The sequence below is a fragment of the Cervus canadensis genome, chromosome 18 (genome assembly GCF_019320065.1).
Source record: "Cervus canadensis isolate Bull #8, Minnesota chromosome 18, ASM1932006v1, whole genome shotgun sequence".
NCBI classification, from domain to species: Eukaryota; Metazoa; Chordata; class Mammalia; order Artiodactyla; family Cervidae; genus Cervus; species Cervus canadensis.
Genome location: NC_057403.1, coordinates 23,940,387 through 23,956,971, shown reverse-complemented (window position 1 = coordinate 23,956,971; position 16,585 = coordinate 23,940,387). Strand labels below are relative to the sequence as shown.

The 16,585-nt window shown below is 47.1% G+C and overlaps 1 protein-coding gene and 1 pseudogene across 2 annotated transcripts; both read right to left on the bottom strand.

The window, feature by feature from the left end:
• Positions 1 to 3,734: 3,734 nt before the first annotated feature.
• On the bottom strand, positions 3,735 to 4,439 carry LOC122421619 (annotated as a pseudogene).
• A 4,245-nt stretch (positions 4,440 to 8,684) lies between these two features.
• GMFG (glia maturation factor gamma) lies at positions 8,685 to 13,719 on the bottom strand. 2 transcript variants are annotated; one of them, XM_043437785.1, is made up of 7 exons: positions 13,609 to 13,719; positions 13,113 to 13,209; positions 12,974 to 13,023; positions 12,496 to 12,545; positions 9,772 to 9,854; positions 9,073 to 9,146; positions 8,685 to 8,845 (listed from the first exon to the last, which is right to left on the bottom strand). In XM_043437785.1, coding segments are annotated over exons 2-7 (330 nt in total). In that variant the 5' UTR covers positions 13,114 to 13,209; positions 13,609 to 13,719; the 3' UTR covers positions 8,685 to 8,773. The 2 variants fall into 2 exon arrangements, with proteins under 2 accessions (XP_043293720.1, XP_043293719.1); XM_043437784.1 differs by having other exon boundaries at positions 13,598 to 13,713.
• Positions 13,720 to 16,585: the final 2,866 nt, after the last annotated feature.

The following is a 16,585-nucleotide window of genomic DNA, read 5'->3' as shown; positions in this document are numbered from 1 at the left end:
TGGCATGGGGACCCTTGCAGCCCCAATGAAGATCTCGGATCTTGTACCGATACCCGGGGGACTCCAGATCACGTCTTACCGCCTTTGAGAACCCAGACCATGTTTCTCAGCCACCCAGGACCACAAACCACGTCCTGCTCTCCTTGGCGACCTCAGACTGGGCCCCACACCCATCAGGGACCCTAGACCAGACCTCCCAATCTAGGGGGGGCCCAGACCGTATCTCAGCATCCACGAGGGTCCCTAAATCATACCTCAACATTCAGGTGGACCCCCAGACCACACCTCACCCCTCAGGGACCCCAGATCACCCCAACATCCAGAGTGGATCCAGACCATACGTCAACATCTGGGGAGACCCCAGATCATGCCTCACTCCCTTGGGGGACCCAAACCATGTTCCATAGCCGCTCAGGACCACAGACCATATCCCACTCCTTCCTGAGGACCCTCTATGCCCCTCTGCCCTCAAACAATTCTCTGCCCCCTAGTAGAGACTCTAGACCATATCTGACGCCTAGGGGTGCCAAATATAACTCTTTTCCTCATGGGAGACCCTGGACTTTTCCAATTACCCCCATTAGATCCCAGACCTCCCTCACCTCCAAAGCACTCCCTGATTTCCAGAATGCCTAATTTGCCCCAAATTCTTGATCATCTTCCCCACCCATGTTGCCCTCCTGAGGACCCTGCCTCATCCTTGCTCTTATTCTCTCTCTTGAACCCTCCAGGCCTTCCCCCACCCTGTGACTTTTGTGGAACTGAGAATTCCTTGTTCTTTTCTTGTTCAGACCCCTTTGCTCAACTCCTACAGAACAGCTAACCCCCAGAAGGGGACGACAGGGGATGAGATGGTTGGATGGCATCACCGACTTGATGGACAAGAGTTTGAGCAAGCTCTGGGAGTTGGTGGTGGACAGGGAAGCCTGGCGAGCTGCAGTCCATGGGGTTGCAAAGAGTCGGACATGACTGAGTGACTGAACTGAGCCCCTCTCCCACCAGATATCTCAGACCATTCTCCATCTCTTTTTGAGATATTCTGGCCTCTAAACCCAGCAAGCTCTCCCCTCAAAATCTGTCTTATTTCATGGGACTTCCCTGGTGGTCCAGTGGCTAAAACTCTGGGCTTCCAATGGAGGGGGTCAAGTTCAACCCCTGGTCAGGGAACTAGATCCCATATGCTGTAACTAAGATATAAGGATCCCACATGCCACAACTAAGACCCAGTGCACCCAAATAAAAATAAATAAATAAAGGGGAAAATCTTAACTTAAAAAAAAAAAAATCTGTCTTATTGCAATCCCCTAGGTCCTTGGTGGCCCAAATCCCTCCCATTTTGGATTCCATTCGGATTCCAAGGTCTTCCCCTAAACCCCTTCTCTAAATTCTTCCTACTCATATCATCACACGGAGCCTGCCCCGTACCCCCAGATCCAGGACATCTCTGCAGAGCTTCCCTCTGGGGAACCTCACTTTAGTGAACCACTCACAACCCTTAGATCCCCCTGGGGACACTCAAAGTCCCATTCCCCACCCCCAAGTCTCTAGATTTCACCCTCCCCACCACCATCACTGGCTTCCCTGATGGCTCAGTGGTAAAGAATCTGCCTGCCAATGCAGGAGACTTGGGTTCCATTCCTGATCCAGGAAGATCCCCTGGAAAAGGAAATGGCAACCCACTCCAGTATTGTTGCCTGGAAAATCCCATGAACAGAGGAGCCTGGCAGGCTACAGTCCATAGGGTCACAAGAAGTCAGACTTAGTGACTAACCAACAACAACAACCACCATCACCACAACCACCCAGGCACCATTCCCACCTTTCACCCTGATATTGGGTGCTCACTGCCACGACATGAAGGACTAGGGCTGGAAGGACAGATGTGGGAGAACAATAACAATAATAGCAAAATTGGACACATGTCCAACCCTACTATGCGCCAGGATTGGATCTAAGGGCTTCACATATATAACTCCACTCACTTCTTTTTTTTGTTAAGTTGCACACTTTATTTTTTAAATAGTTAAGTTTTGGTTGCTTTGGCTCTCCTTTGTTGTGCATGGACTTTCTCTAGATGCAGCAAGCAGTAGCTACTCACTAGTTGTGGTGCACAGGCTTCTCATTGATGTGGCTTCTCTTGTTGCAGAGCACAAACTCTAGAACACGCTGAGGGCTTCCATAGTTGTGGTGCATGGGCTTAGTTGCCCTGAGCCACGTGGGACCTTCCCTGACCAGGGATCAAACCCATGTCGATCCCCACCCCCCACATTAGCAGGCAGACTCCCAACCACTGGACCACCAGGGAAGTCCTCCATTCACTCTTCACAGAAACCAAATGAGGAGGTCAAATGACTATGCCCATTTTACAGATGAGAAAAATTAAGCCACAGAGAGGTTGAGTCACTTGCCTAAGATCACATAGATAGCAAGTAGCAGAACAAGGTGGAGGCAAAGAGGAAAGAGGATAGGGCAGGTCTGGGATGGATGGGAGTGAAAAAGGGAGGTGGGGTGAGAAGATAATAAAAACAGAGACAGGGACATCCCTGGTGGTCCAGTGGTTAAGAGTCTGCCTTGCAATGCGGGGCACACTGGTTCAATCCCTGGTCTGGGAAGATCCCACATGCCGCAGCGGAACCAAGCCTATGTGCCACAACTACCGAGCCAGTGCTCTAGAGCCGAGAGCCACGAACTGAAACTACTGAAGCCCTAGAGCCTGTGCTCCACAACGAGAAGCCACCACAAGGACAAGCCCACTCTCAGGAACGGAAGAGAGCTCTTGCACAGCAACCAAGACCCAGCACAGCCAAAAAAGAAAAAGAAAGAAGATGCCACATGCCTCAAAGCAACTAAACCTCTGCCCCACAACTAGAGAACCCATGAGCTGCACAAAAGCTCCCACATGACGCAACTAAGAACTGTTGTTGTTCAGTCGCTAAGTCACAACTTAGCGGATCTTAGTTGAAGATGCGGATCTGACTCTTTGTGACCCGTGAACTGCAGCACACCAGGCTTCCCTGTCCTTCACTTTCCCCCTGAGTTTGCTCAAACTCATGTTCATTGAGTCGGTGATGCCATCCAATCATCTCATCCTCTGTCGTCCCCGTCTCCTCCTGCCCTCAATCTTTCCCAGCATCAGGGTCTTTTCCACTGAGTCAGCTCTTTGCATCAGGTGGCCAAAGTATTGCAGCTTCAGCTTCAGCATCAGTCCTTCCATGAATATTCAGGGTTGATTTCCTTTAGGATTGACTGGTTTGATCTCCTTGCTGTCCAAGGAACTCTCCAGAGTCTTCTCCAGCACCACCATTCAAAAGTATCAATTCTTAGGCACTCAGCCTTATGGTCCAATTCCCACATTCGTACATGACTACTGGAAAAACCGTAGCTTTAACAATACAGACCTTTGTCGGCAAAGTAATGTCTCTGCTTTTTAATAGGCTGTCTAGGTTTGTCATAGCTTTTCTTCCAAGGAGCAAATGATTATGATAATAATAATAGAGACAGAGACAGAGAAATAAAGAGCCTGAGTCCAGGCAGAGATAGACTCACTCACAGAGCATGTCTGGCCCTGTGATCTCTGGCTCCTGCCCACCTTTTGACCTCATCCCTGACCACTGTTGTCTTCCAGCCTCAGTAATGAATTTTCTCTTCCTCCAACATATCATGTCATTCCAGCCCCTGGGCCTTTGCACTCTTTTCCCCTCCCATGGCTGATTTCTTCTTTTCATTCAATTCTCTTTTTTTGACAGGAAATAGCATTTATTGGTGAGCATGATTAAGGAGGGGACAGCGCTGATGCTCATGAGTGCAGGGCCCACCATTTGTCCAGGGGACCACGACTAGGGATGTATCTGACTCCACAGCCATCTGGGATGAGTTGCTTTTCTGCCACCATGTTTTCAAATTCATCCGCCTTGAACTTGGTAAATCCCCACTTCTTGAAGATGTGGATCTTCTGGCGGCCGGGAACTTGAACTTGGCCCAGCGGAGGGCTTCAATCACATGCTCCTTGTTCTGCAGCTTGGTGCAGACGGACATTATGACCTGGCCAATGTGGACCCTGACCACTGTGCCCTGGGGCTTTCCAAAGGCACCACACATACCTGTCTGGAGTCTATCAGCTCCAGCGCAAGACAACATCTTGTTGATGTGGATGACATGGAAGGGGTGGAGCCACACTCAGATGTGAAAACCATCTTTGCCACAGCTTTTCACCATGTACTTGTTGGCACAAATACGGGTAGCCTCCAGGGCTTCAGAGGAGAGCTGCTCATACTCATCTGACACCATGTGGCCACAGAGTGGGAACTCATCCACTTTAGCCTTCTTACGCCCCAAGTTGAAGATGCGGATCTTAGCATCAGGGACAGCTGGGCAGAAGCGGGACTTTGGATACGGCTTGTTCTTACAATACTGGAACACTGGGCGGGGTGGCGGCCCATGGCAACACCAGGGTCTTCAGTGGCGTGCCAAAGGGAAAGAGAGCTTCATTCAATTCTTAATTCAAATGTATCTCTTAAGAGAGCCCTTCCTTTACCATGACCAATTTATATCCTCACTGCCACCAGTCGTCCTGATGTCTTCAGATTACTTTGAAATACTTTAAACATAAAAGGGGATTAATGATTGGGGCACTTCCCTAGTGGCTAAGACTCTGTGCTCCCAGTGCAGGGAGCCTGGGTCCAATCCCTGGTCAGGGAACTAGATCCCACATCCCGTTACTAAGACCACGTGCAGCCAAATAAATACTTTTTTTTAATGAATTAATGGATGGATAGATGGGTGGCTATGTAATAAAGCAAGTACAGTCAAAATGTTCATCTAGAATCTAGGTGGGAGGTATATGGGTGTTCACTGTAAAACTATTTCAGCTTTGCTGTATGTTTGAAATTTTTCACAATAAATGTTGGCAGGAAGAAACTGGAGGACTCTTCTAGAGACTAAAGAAGCAACAACAACAACGACAAAAAAACCCAAACAGGTGGCCACCCTGTTTGGGATTTCTATCATCCCATCATCTCATTTTATTTCCTTCATGGCCTGTATCACTCTTGGTAACATTCTTGCTTGCTTGTTTGTTTACCTATTTATTCATTTGTTGCTTACTGTCTCTTAATTGAAATGTAAGCCACCTGACATGTGGCTTGCACACCAATTTTCCCCAGGCCACCAAATTTCTCCAGTAGTCTTGGCACGAGTTGTTTAGCCCGCCAGGCTCCTGTGTCCATGGGATTCCTCAGGCAAGAATACTGGAGTGGGTTGCCATTTCATTCTCCAGGGATCTTCCTGACCCAGGGATTGAACCTGTGTCTCCCGCATTGGCAGGTGGATTCTCTACCATGGAACCACCTGGGAAGCCCAATAGGTGCTTGGTAAAAATGTGTTCTTGAACTCCTCTTAGGAGAAGGCCTGGGAGCTAGAGCTGCTGCAGTCTCACTGTAGGGCCTACACTCGGGAATAAACATGATCTTCCAGCCTGGGGCCACTAGAAGGGGAAGGATATACCCCAGAGGCAGCGGAGTGCCCCATGAGGTCAGGGAATGTGAGTTGTCCTGAAAAAGAAGGCAACAGATGAAAGCATATAGTGTGATTATTTCCCTCTGGCCTTAATTCCTGACCCAGACCTTCTAATAGAGATCCAATCTAATGCTTCCACAATTTAGGCCCCACCCAGAAGCATAGGCTCCACCCCCTGTCTCTAAAGCCCCACCCCCAGGCAAAATCCCTGACCTATCTGGCCTAAATAAGTAACACCCCTCAAGCCTAGGTCCCACCTCACAGCCTGAGCCCCACCCCTTTATCTTAAACACCATCTTAAAATTTGTAATATTCATGTTTCTTCAGTCTGGGTCCTGCCACCACCCAAGTCCCACCCCTCTATCCTAGCCCCACACCTCCACCTTAGACTCCACTCCAAAAGAGTCAAGATTTCAGCCTAGGCAAGGGCCCTTCAGGCCTAATTTGGGTACCCCATTCTCAACTCTGACCTAAAGTCCAGTCTTCACCTATTCAACATAAACCCTGCTCACTTTCAAGTTATCAGGGAGAAATACCCCAGGGAAAACCTAGGGAGCCTGGATCTGTGGGAACCTAGAAGGGAGTTTTATTTTTTTGCGCTCCAAAATCACTGCAGATGGTGACTGCAGCCATGAAATTAAAAGATGATTGCTCCTTGGAAGAAAAGCTATGACCAACCTAGACAGCATATTAAAAAACAGAGACATTACTTTGACAACAAAGTTCCATCTAGTCAAAGCTATGGTTTTTCCAGTAGTCATGTTCGGATGTGTGAGTTGGATTATAAAGAAAGCTGAGCGCCGAAGAATTGATGCTTTTGAACTGTGGTGTTGGAGAAGACTCTTGAGAGTCCCTTGGACTGCAAGGAAATCAAACCAGTTCACACTAAAGGAAATCAGTCCTGAATATTCACTGGAAGGACTGATGCTGAAGCTGAAACTCCAATACTTTGGCCACCTGATGGGAAGAACTGACTCATTTGAAAAGACCCTGATGCTGGGGAAGATTGAAGGCGGGAGGAGAAGGAGACAACAGAGGATGAGATGGTTGGATGCCATCACCTACTCAATGGACATGAGCTTGAGCAAGCTCTGGGAGATGGTGATGGACAGGGAAGCCTGGCGTGCTGCAGTCTGTGGGATCGCAGAGTCAAACAGGACTGAACAACTGAACTGAACTGAACTGAATTGAGAAGGGAGGTTGGTGGAAAGAGAGGAAGAGGTTCCCAGTTTGTATCGCCCCTCAAAGGTGTGGCCCCAAATGAAAAGCCACAGCCCCACTGTGCCCACTTTTCATTGTATAGCGGGATTCTGTTCTGACCTCTCTGATTGGTCCATCCACAAGCCCTCTAGTCAAACCTATTGTGCATTGGACTGCCCTTCAGAATCACCCTCTCTGATTGATGCCTGCTTTCCAAACTCCCTGCTCCTGATGGGGCAAATACTTGCACATGCCTGTCTCTGATTAGAGCATTTGTGAGTGAACCTGGAGGCAGACAGATGTTCAACTATGGTGCGAGCAAGTAGTAGCAAGAAAAAGAAGACATGGGGGTTCCCTGAATCTCCTGTCTAGGAGAGGGAGTGGCCACTGACCACAGACTAGCCTTGGGTTAAAGTTCTAACCGTACAGACCACTAGTTGTGTGACTCTGGGCAACTCTTTTTGGTTTCTGTGCCTCAGTTTCTTCATTTGTAAATTGGGGATAATAATACCGTCTTCAAAAATAATTGTAAGAATTAAATTAGTTGTAAAATGCTTATAGAAGTACTAAGCACATAGGAAGCCCTGCGAGTAGTAGCTATTATTACCCATTTCATTGTGTAAGTTCATGACCTTGGACAAGTCCTTTTGCCTCTCTGACCTTGGCAGACCAGGAGTTGCTTGACCTCTTCATTGAATGACCCCTCCCATTCCCTCATCTCTAGCTTTCAGGGACTGAGGCTGTGAACAGAGGGAGGAGTAGAGACAACCCTAGCAGAGAAATGGGGTGGGGGGTACCAGTATAGGTGAAAGAGAAGGGTTAAGCACCTCAACCCAAGCCCCCCCCCCCCCCCAGAAAATTGAGGACTATCAGGATCTCTCTATGGCCCAGTGTAGAGTAATTCTATCCTGAATCCCTCAGGCAAGGGGCATGTCCTGACTGGGGACAAGGGGGCAAGGGATGGGACAGTGTAGGGCAATTGAAGGCATGGTGTATTCAGGCTGGGAAGCTGGAGGAAGGGTTGGAGCTGGGCTTGTGGGCCCTCCCCCAAGAACGACAGGACTGGGGGAGGGGCAGCCGGGGCCCAAGGTCACTCTGTCATTGTTACCACGGCAACAGCCACCTCTCAACTGGGAACCTGGAAAGGGGTGGGGAGAGGGAGTTCCCAGATCCCTGAATCTGGGGGTAGAGAGAGGAACACTCAGAGACCTGGAGGAAAAGCAGAGCGAGACAGTGAATCAACTCTTTGAAGACCTACCCATCTCAGAATCCTCAGAGCCTAGTACACTGTGGGTGCTCAATAAATGTCCCTCAGAAACAGAAAGCCTGAGAGAATCAAGCGACCAAAGATGATGAAAGAAAGAAGAATCGCCACAGGGGGAGGGCGGTGTCCCTTTCCTGCCTCCTCAACTTTTCATACTCCTCAGGGGTCCTCTGAGAGTTCTGATTCCTCTTAATCTTTCCCAGACCTGGGCCCACAGGCCCACCCAACCCCACAAATCACTCACCCCCCCAGCAACTCCTCAGCCCCTGAAGCTATTATATTTGACATTTATAACAACTTCAGCAGCTTTTCTGCCTTCAAAATCTTCCTGCCTGGGGGATCACTGAGAAAATTAGCATAGGGGCAAATACTGCCTGCAAGGGTGGGAAGGTGAGAGGTGGGGGGACAGGCCCTGGCCTCCTTTACTCTCAGGGACTCAGGTGTCCTTGTTCCTCTTGGAACAAGCCCCTCCACAGGTTCAGATATTCCCCCAATTCCTCTAGGAGACCCTGGCCTCCCTCATTTCTCCTTAGGAAACCCTACAGGCCCCTTCCTTTCTTTCAGAGGAACAGGTATGGTATCCTCCTTGTCCTCCCAGAACTCAGCAGGCGTCCACTGGCCCTGCCTGCCCTCTACTGGTCAAAGACTGGTACTGCAGGAGTGCCACCTAGTGCCCACAAGGAGGACCAGAAAACTGAGCCAGAGCTGAGAGTCTGAGTTGTTGCATTTTAATTTCTTTAAGGTCTGGGATGTTCAGGCCCTAGAGGGTTTGAGTTCAGGTGCCTGGCCCAGAGGTCAACGAAAGAAAGACAACTTCTCTTTGAGCCAGGCCTCGGTGAGGTCATCAGTGGTGCGGATTTCAAACACCTGCGCAGAGAGAGGGTTCGGTTTTATAATCCACTCAAGAACTGAAACAGTGAGGGCTCCAGCCCCTCCCTCCTTCAGACCCAGAAACCCAGCTCCCTCCTCCCTCAGACCAAGAGTCCTGACCCCCCAGTGGGGGACCTCCAGGGGTGGGGGCCCCACCCTCCATCAGCCCTCAGATCCCATACTCTCCTCCCTCACACTCGGGAGCATCGGCCCCAGACCCAGACCTTTGTGAGCTCTGCTGTCTGCACCAGCCTATTTTTGCTCCCTGCGTACATCATCTGTTGTTCAGGCTTGCAGCCTGTGTGAAAAATAGAAGAGGGAAACATAACTGGGGGATGTCAAGGTGTTCTCTAAGGCCCCGGTAATGTCCTACCCTGGAAAAGGAAATGGTATTTCCCACTCCAGTATTCTTGCCTGGGAAATCCTATGGACAGAGGAGCCTGGTGGGCTATAGTCCATGGGCTCGCAGAGTCAGACATGACTTGGCAACTGAACAATAACGGTGTCCTACAGGCCCCAGAGTTTTCTAAGACTCCCAGGCATTGTTCTAAGGAGGTCCCTGGAGGCTACAGTCAGAGTCTTCAGATTTGTTTGGAGGCTGGAAGTTATTCTAAGGTCCCTGGAGATGGTTTAGGGGCCAGACAGGGGTTGCCAGTAAAAGGAAGAGGTGAATGTGCTTACACACCTCAAAACTAATGAAGATGGGAGTTTGGTGCCCTCACCTCCACCCCATTGCCCTCTCAGCATTCACTCATCACACACACCACACTCTCACACAGGCATCTATACACATGCACACAGTCACACACACAAAATCACCAGTCACGTGCACATACACACACTTACACTCAAACACACACGCTTACACATCCCCACACATAATCCAAGAGCCCCTTCTCAGGAGGAGTAGAGCTGTGTCTCACCCACGGGGCTGGAGAAGATGAAACACAAGGGGTAGGACACTCGGCCATCGGCGTGCATGTACTTGTAGCTATAAACCACAAACCTACAATAGTGAAAGGGAATTCAAACTCAGCACTTGGCCTGGAGCTCAGGCCTAACACTCATCACCTGAGACCACAGCCTAGAACTCTTGCCTGAGTTTGAGAACCTAGGGTTAACAACTGAGACCAAGGGTACTGGCTTCAAACACAATAAAAGATTTAAAAAATAATAATGGGGGAAAATAATAATAATAGGGGAATTCCTTGGTGGTCTAGTGGTTGGAAATCAGCCTGCCAATGCAGGGCTCATGGATTCGATCACTGATCTGGAAAGACCAGGGCCTCATGCCGCAGAGCAGCCAAGCCTTCGCACGATGGCTATTGAGCCCATGCGGCAACCTACTGAGGTGCACATGCGCAGAGCCTGTGCTCTGCAACAAGAGAAGCTACCATAATGAGAAGCCCACGTACCGCAGCTAGAGAGCAGCCCTCACTCACCACAGCTAGTGAAAGGCTGTGCATAGCAACGAAGAACCAGTGCAGCCATAAATAAGTTTTTAATTAAAAAAATAATAATAGTAAATGCTAAATAGAATTACCATCTGCTCCAGCAATTCCACTACTGGGTATTTATCAAAGAAAATGAAAACAATAATTCAAAAAGATATATGCACCCCCATATTTATTGCAGCATTATTTATAACAGCCAAGATGTGGAAAAAACCTAAGTGTCCATTGACGAATGAATGGATAAAGAAGATGTGGTCCACACACACACACATATGCACACAATGAAGTACTATTCAGCCATTAAAAAAGAATGAAATCTTGCCATTGCAACATGGATGGCTTTTGGAGGGCATTATGCTAGGTGAAATAAATCAGACAGAGAAACACAAATGCCTTATGATCTCACTTACATATGGAATTGAAAAAATAAAAATAAAGAAACAAACCATCAAGCTCATACAGAAGGAGAACAGATGAGTGGTTGCCAAAGATAGGAGTGGGTGAAATGGGTGAAAGGAGTCAAAAGGTACAAACTTCCAATTATTTTATTTCCAGTTATTTATTTTAAATAAGTCCTAGGGGTGTGATATACAGCATGGTAAGTGTAGTTAATAATGCTGTATTGTATATTTGAAAGTTGCTAAAGGAGTAGATATTAAAAGTCCTCATCGTAAGAAAAAAATTTTTTTAGGAACTATGTATGGTGACAGATGTTAACTAGATTATCATGGTGAACATTTGGTAATACAGTATATACCAAAAAAAATCAAATCATTATATTTTACACCTGAAATTAATATATCATACATCAAATATAACTTAATAAAGAAAAATATGTTTAAGAAAAAATGGTTTTGGAACTTCCCTGGAGGTGCAATAGTTAAGACTGCAGAGGCAGGGTTTCGATCCCTAGTTAGGGAGCTTAGATCCCACATGCTGAGTGACATGGCCAAAAAAAAAAAATAGTAAGTGCTTATTTGATTGTTCACAACAACCCTATGATGTAGGTACTATTATTCTCCCCATACTACATACGGGAAAATCAAAGCCCAGAGAGTGAAGCCATTTGCCCAGGATTCTATGGGTAGATTTGAACCCAGGAAGTTCACTGGTAGAGTATAAGTGCTCAACCACTATGTTTTACTGTCCAGCAGTCTAGAATCAGGGGCTGAGACCAGGGCCAGCTATATAATTTCCCAAACCCAGTGCAAAATGAAAATGCAGGGCCCCTTGTAATAAACACAGGAGAAAGCCATTTTTCTCTTTCTTCTGCAGTCTCTTTCCAGACTGATCTTGGTCTTTTAAAATTTCCTGTTTCAAGTCATGTGCTGTCTTGGGCTTGGGGACACTCATGGGGGGAGTGAAATTGCTCACGGGCACACTCTGGAATTTATCTTTCAGGAGTGAGTGCTGACCCCTGGCCCTGACACTCCCTGAGTGTGCAATTAGGCCCCCTGCCCAGGGCAGAGGGCACCAGCCATCAATGGGCAATGTGGGAGTGGGGAGCTGAGAACCCATCTAGGGCTGGAGGTGTGAGCTGAAGAAGGCTCCAAGCCTCCAGCACAGGCTCCACTGTCCTGTCAGACTTCAACGAAACAGATTCAGAGATAAAACTAGAAAGAATTTCAAGATAGCAGGCATCAAGCCCTGCCTTCAAGGCTCACTTCTGGGTATGGGGCCCTGTGTGATTGCACTTGTCAGATGCCCAGGGTGCTGACTGAGATCTAGAGCCTGGGATTGAGTTTCAAAGTCCTAGGACACCCAAAACTCACCCCAGTCAAGATGAAAAATCTAGAGAGACCAGTTTTCATAGAAGTGTCAAAAAACTTCTCCATACACAAAAAGCACCAGGCTCCTCTGGCTTCACACAGGATTCTCCCCAATCATTAAAGGTCAAATAAATCCTTTCCTACTCAAAGTCTTCCCAAGCATTGAAAAATAAGGAAATTTTACCTTTTTTTTTAAATGAAACAAGTGCAATGTTGAGACCAAAACCTTACAAAGTATGTACTAACATCATGTATGACTATTAGCATAAAATTCTGCAATAAAATTTTGGTATACAAACCAAAAGTCCTGTGATAGGAACTCAAACACATAGTTTCAAAGTCCATGAAAAAGACTGGACCCCAAGTAGTCCCTCAGTCTGCATCCCTCCATGGCCTGACCTTCCCCCTCCTTGCCCCAGGATACCTGGGCTGTCTCTCAGGCAACTCCATTTTTAGTTCCTCTGGAGAAATATTCTGTGAGGGGTCGGGGGAGGAGAGGGAAAAAAAAAAGACTGCCATTAAACGTACATGTACTGCGTCAAGGCACTCATCCAAGAAACACATATGGATTATTAGCCCATTGATCTCTCCCCAAACCCAAAGGGGTAGGTCCTGTTATTACCCCCATTTTACAGGTGAACAAACTGAGGCCCAGAGGTGTTAAGACACTTGCTTTTTTCTAAGCAAACTACAAGGATTAAATCACTGCATTCACAGACAACCCGCAGAGGTGAGGACTGTTATCACCATTTCACAGACAAGAGGCCTATACAGGCAGTCTCTCGCCTAGGGTCATAGCTAAGCTGGAACTTGACTTCCTGGTTTTTCTGGCTCCCCACCCCAGGCTCTTAGCCTCAGTCACAGCCCTCTGGGTCTCCCAGTCCCACCCCCCAACCCCTCACCTGAAATTCTTCCTCCAGCACCACCATCTGCCGGTCTTTGTCCACCTTCACTGAGGAGGGAGGGCATGGGTGGGTTAGACGCCCCTCCCATCTGTCCCTATGTTCCCCCCCCCCCAACAGGAGGGAAGAAGACACTCACTTATTATGGCTGCATTGTCCGTTTCTTTTCGGAAGCGGAATTTCCTCAGCTTTTCCTGTAGCTCGGGGTCCACCTCACACACCACCAGGGAGTCGGACTGCCAGAGGAGCCCAGTTAAGAGCTGAGTCGCCTGGCCTCAGCCCTGCCCCTTTCCCCAAACCTCAGTTTCTCTATCCACTAATAACGAGGAGGGGCCCATAGCCCATAGATTGCCTGTGTAAACACTGGGGAAAGGTACCCTTTCCTCTGAGCAGATGATGCCCCTTGATGAGCAGAGGCTGGACTGGGGAGCCCTCTCGGCAGGTGCCCTTGGGCAACGCCCAGGGAGGCTCGGGGATCTGCTCGCCTGGGGCTAACCCCGGAACCGCCATCTCTCTTTCCCCAGCCTTGACCTCCCATCCACAGCCTGTCCTTCACCCTGGCGTCCTCCCAGCCCCAGTCCCACTCCAGCCCCTAGCCCTTCCCATACGACCCTGGCCCCCAACCATGACTTTACGGTCCAGGGGCCTCTTCTTTCCTTGGTTCCGCTGTCTTCTAGGGGTGGGGACCACAGCTACAGGGGTGGGGTGTGGGGTAGGGGAAAAGTTTCATCCAACACCACATCCTGTTTATGCCCATTCTGAGACAACTGTCACAGATGGCTCCTCCCTCTCCTTCCTTCCCCTCATCTGTTGGGACCTCCCAGGCTTTACAGTCACCCAGACTGGGGTTCAAGTGCTTCCTGACTGTGTGGCTATAGCTAAGTAACCTCACCCTTCTGATTCAGGACGGTTATGAGGATAAAATAACTTCGCATATCTCCCAGCATGGTGGCCAACACCCAATACACCATAGGTAGTGATGAGCTCTTTTTTTTTAAATTTTTATTGGAGTATAGTTAATTTACAATGTTGTGTTAGTTTCAGGTGTAAAGCAAAGTGAGTCAATCAACTATACATATTTGCACTCTTTTTTAGATTATTTTCCCAAGTAGGTCATTACGGAGTATCAGGTGGAGTTCACTGTGCTATATAGTAGGTTATTATTAGTTATCTATTTTATATACAGTAGTATATACATGTCAATCCTGATATCCCAATTTGTCACTCTCCCCCTTTCCTTCCTGGTAACCATAAGTTTTCTACATTTGTGACTCTTTTTCCATTTTGTAAATAAGTTCATTTGTAACTTTTTTTATATTCCACATACAGCAATATCATATAATATTTGCCTTTCTTTGTCTGACTTACTTTATTCAGTATAACAATCTCAGGGACGGTCCATCTGTGTCATTCATTGCAAATGGCATTTTTTACCCTTCTTTATGGCTGCATAATATTGCATTGTGTATATTGATATGTACCACATCTTTTTTGGAGTGTACCACATTTTCTTTATCCACTCCTCTGTTGATGGACATTTAGATTGTGTCCATGTTTTGGCTATTGTAAACAATGCTGTGTGTACCTTTTCAAATTATTGTTTTCTCCAGCTATATGCCTAAGAGTGGGATTGCTAGATCATGTGGTTGTTCTATATTTAGTTTTTTAAGGAATCTCCATACTGTTTTCCATAGAGACTATGCCAATTTACATCCCATCAACAGTGCAGAAGGGTTCCCCTTTCTCCACACCCTCTGGCATTTTTTTGTTTGCAGACTTTTTTGATGATGAAATAAGCTCTTTAACTGTTCCTTCAGGAATCCTTCCTGGATTCCACTACCCCCTAATCTGGAATATTTTAATTTCAGAGCTAAAAGGGGGAACTTAGAAATGTTTGCTGATCAAACTGCAACTTATTAGGCTGATGGGGAAATGGAGGAGAAAGAGGAAACTCACCAGCGCTCAGGTAATGGTGTATTTTTTTCCTGCAGTTATTCAACCTCATGGGCCTTATAATGGGCACTACAACAATGGTGTTTAATCCTATCAAACCAGTACCTCCTTTATTATGAAGAGCATTTTGTATTGTCCTCCCCAGTTCACATCCTGGAATGAAATTCCTAGATAAGGCAACCTATTTATACACATAAATTCTCCCTAAAATCAACATAATGTCCTAACTATCATATAAAGTAGAAATAAAAGGGAAGTAATTTATGAGAACCCCCTCTGGATTTCTATGAAAAAATACACACAAACGATAGAGTACGTTCAGAGGACCTAGCTTCACAATGTCTGGCCCGCTGTGCTGAGTTCCCTCACATAGCAGTACGCAGATCCCACCCTCTCTCACCTCCTCAAGGGCATCACTGCAGCTACGCTTCTTCTCCCTGTATCACCAATATCCTTATCTCTACTGGACCTTTCCCCTTGGCCTACACACCATGGTATATCTTAAAAACTAAAAACCCTGGGACTTTTCTGGTGGTCCAGTGGTTGAGAATCCACTGCAAAATCCCTGCTTCCATTGCAGGGGACACAGGTTTAAACCCTGGTCAGGGAACTAGGATCCTGCATTCCACATGTTTCAGCCAAAAATAAATAAATAAAATCTAATATTAACCTATAAACTTTATCTCTCCTGCCTATTCATTTCCTTCCCTTTTCAGCAAGACTTTTTGAAAGAATTGTCCACACTCGCTGCCTCCAATATCTCCTCCTGATTTGCTCTTCAACTCTCTCCCAGCAGGCTCACTCCTGTCTCTCTCCATTGACAAGGACGGCCAGCGACCACCGTCAGAGGGCCACCAAGGAGCTTTGTGGCGCTGGACCCAACAGTCAATTCTTAATCTTCATCTGCTGTGCCCTGTCAGCTGCATCTGATATCATCCATCACTCCTGTGCCCAAAACACTTTCTTCACTTGGCTTCTGGAACACCACCCCAGCCTGGATTTTCTCTGGCTCTTCTGACTGCTCCTTCTCAGTTCCTTTCTTAAAATTTTATAGAAGCATAGTTGACTTACAATGTGTTAATTTCTACTGTATAGTAAGGTGATTCAGCTAAACATATATACACAATCTTTTTCATTTTTTGGCTGCACCATGAGGCTTGTGGGATAAAAGTGCCCAGACCAGGAATTGAACCTGTGGCCTTGGCAGTGAAAATGCGAAGTCCTAACCACTGAACCACCAAGGAAGTCCCTCATATTCTTTTCCATTACTGTTTATGACAGGATTTGAATGCAGGTCCCTGTGCTATACTGAGGACCTTGTTGTTTATCCATTCTCCATGTAACAGATTGCATTGGCTAATCCCAAACTCCCCATCCATCCCTTTCCCACCCCTCTCCTCCTTGGCAACCACAAGTCTATTCTCTATGTCTGGGAGTCTATTTCTGTTTCATAGGTAAGTTCATTTGTGTCATGTTTTAGATTCTACATATAAGTGATATCTTATGGTATTTGTCTTTCTGACTTACTTCACTTAGTATGACAATCTCTAGGTGTGCCCATGTTGCTGCAAATGGCATTATTTTATTCTTTTTTATAGCTGAGTAGTATTCCATCGTATATGTACCACATCATTATTCATTCCTCTATTGATGGACACT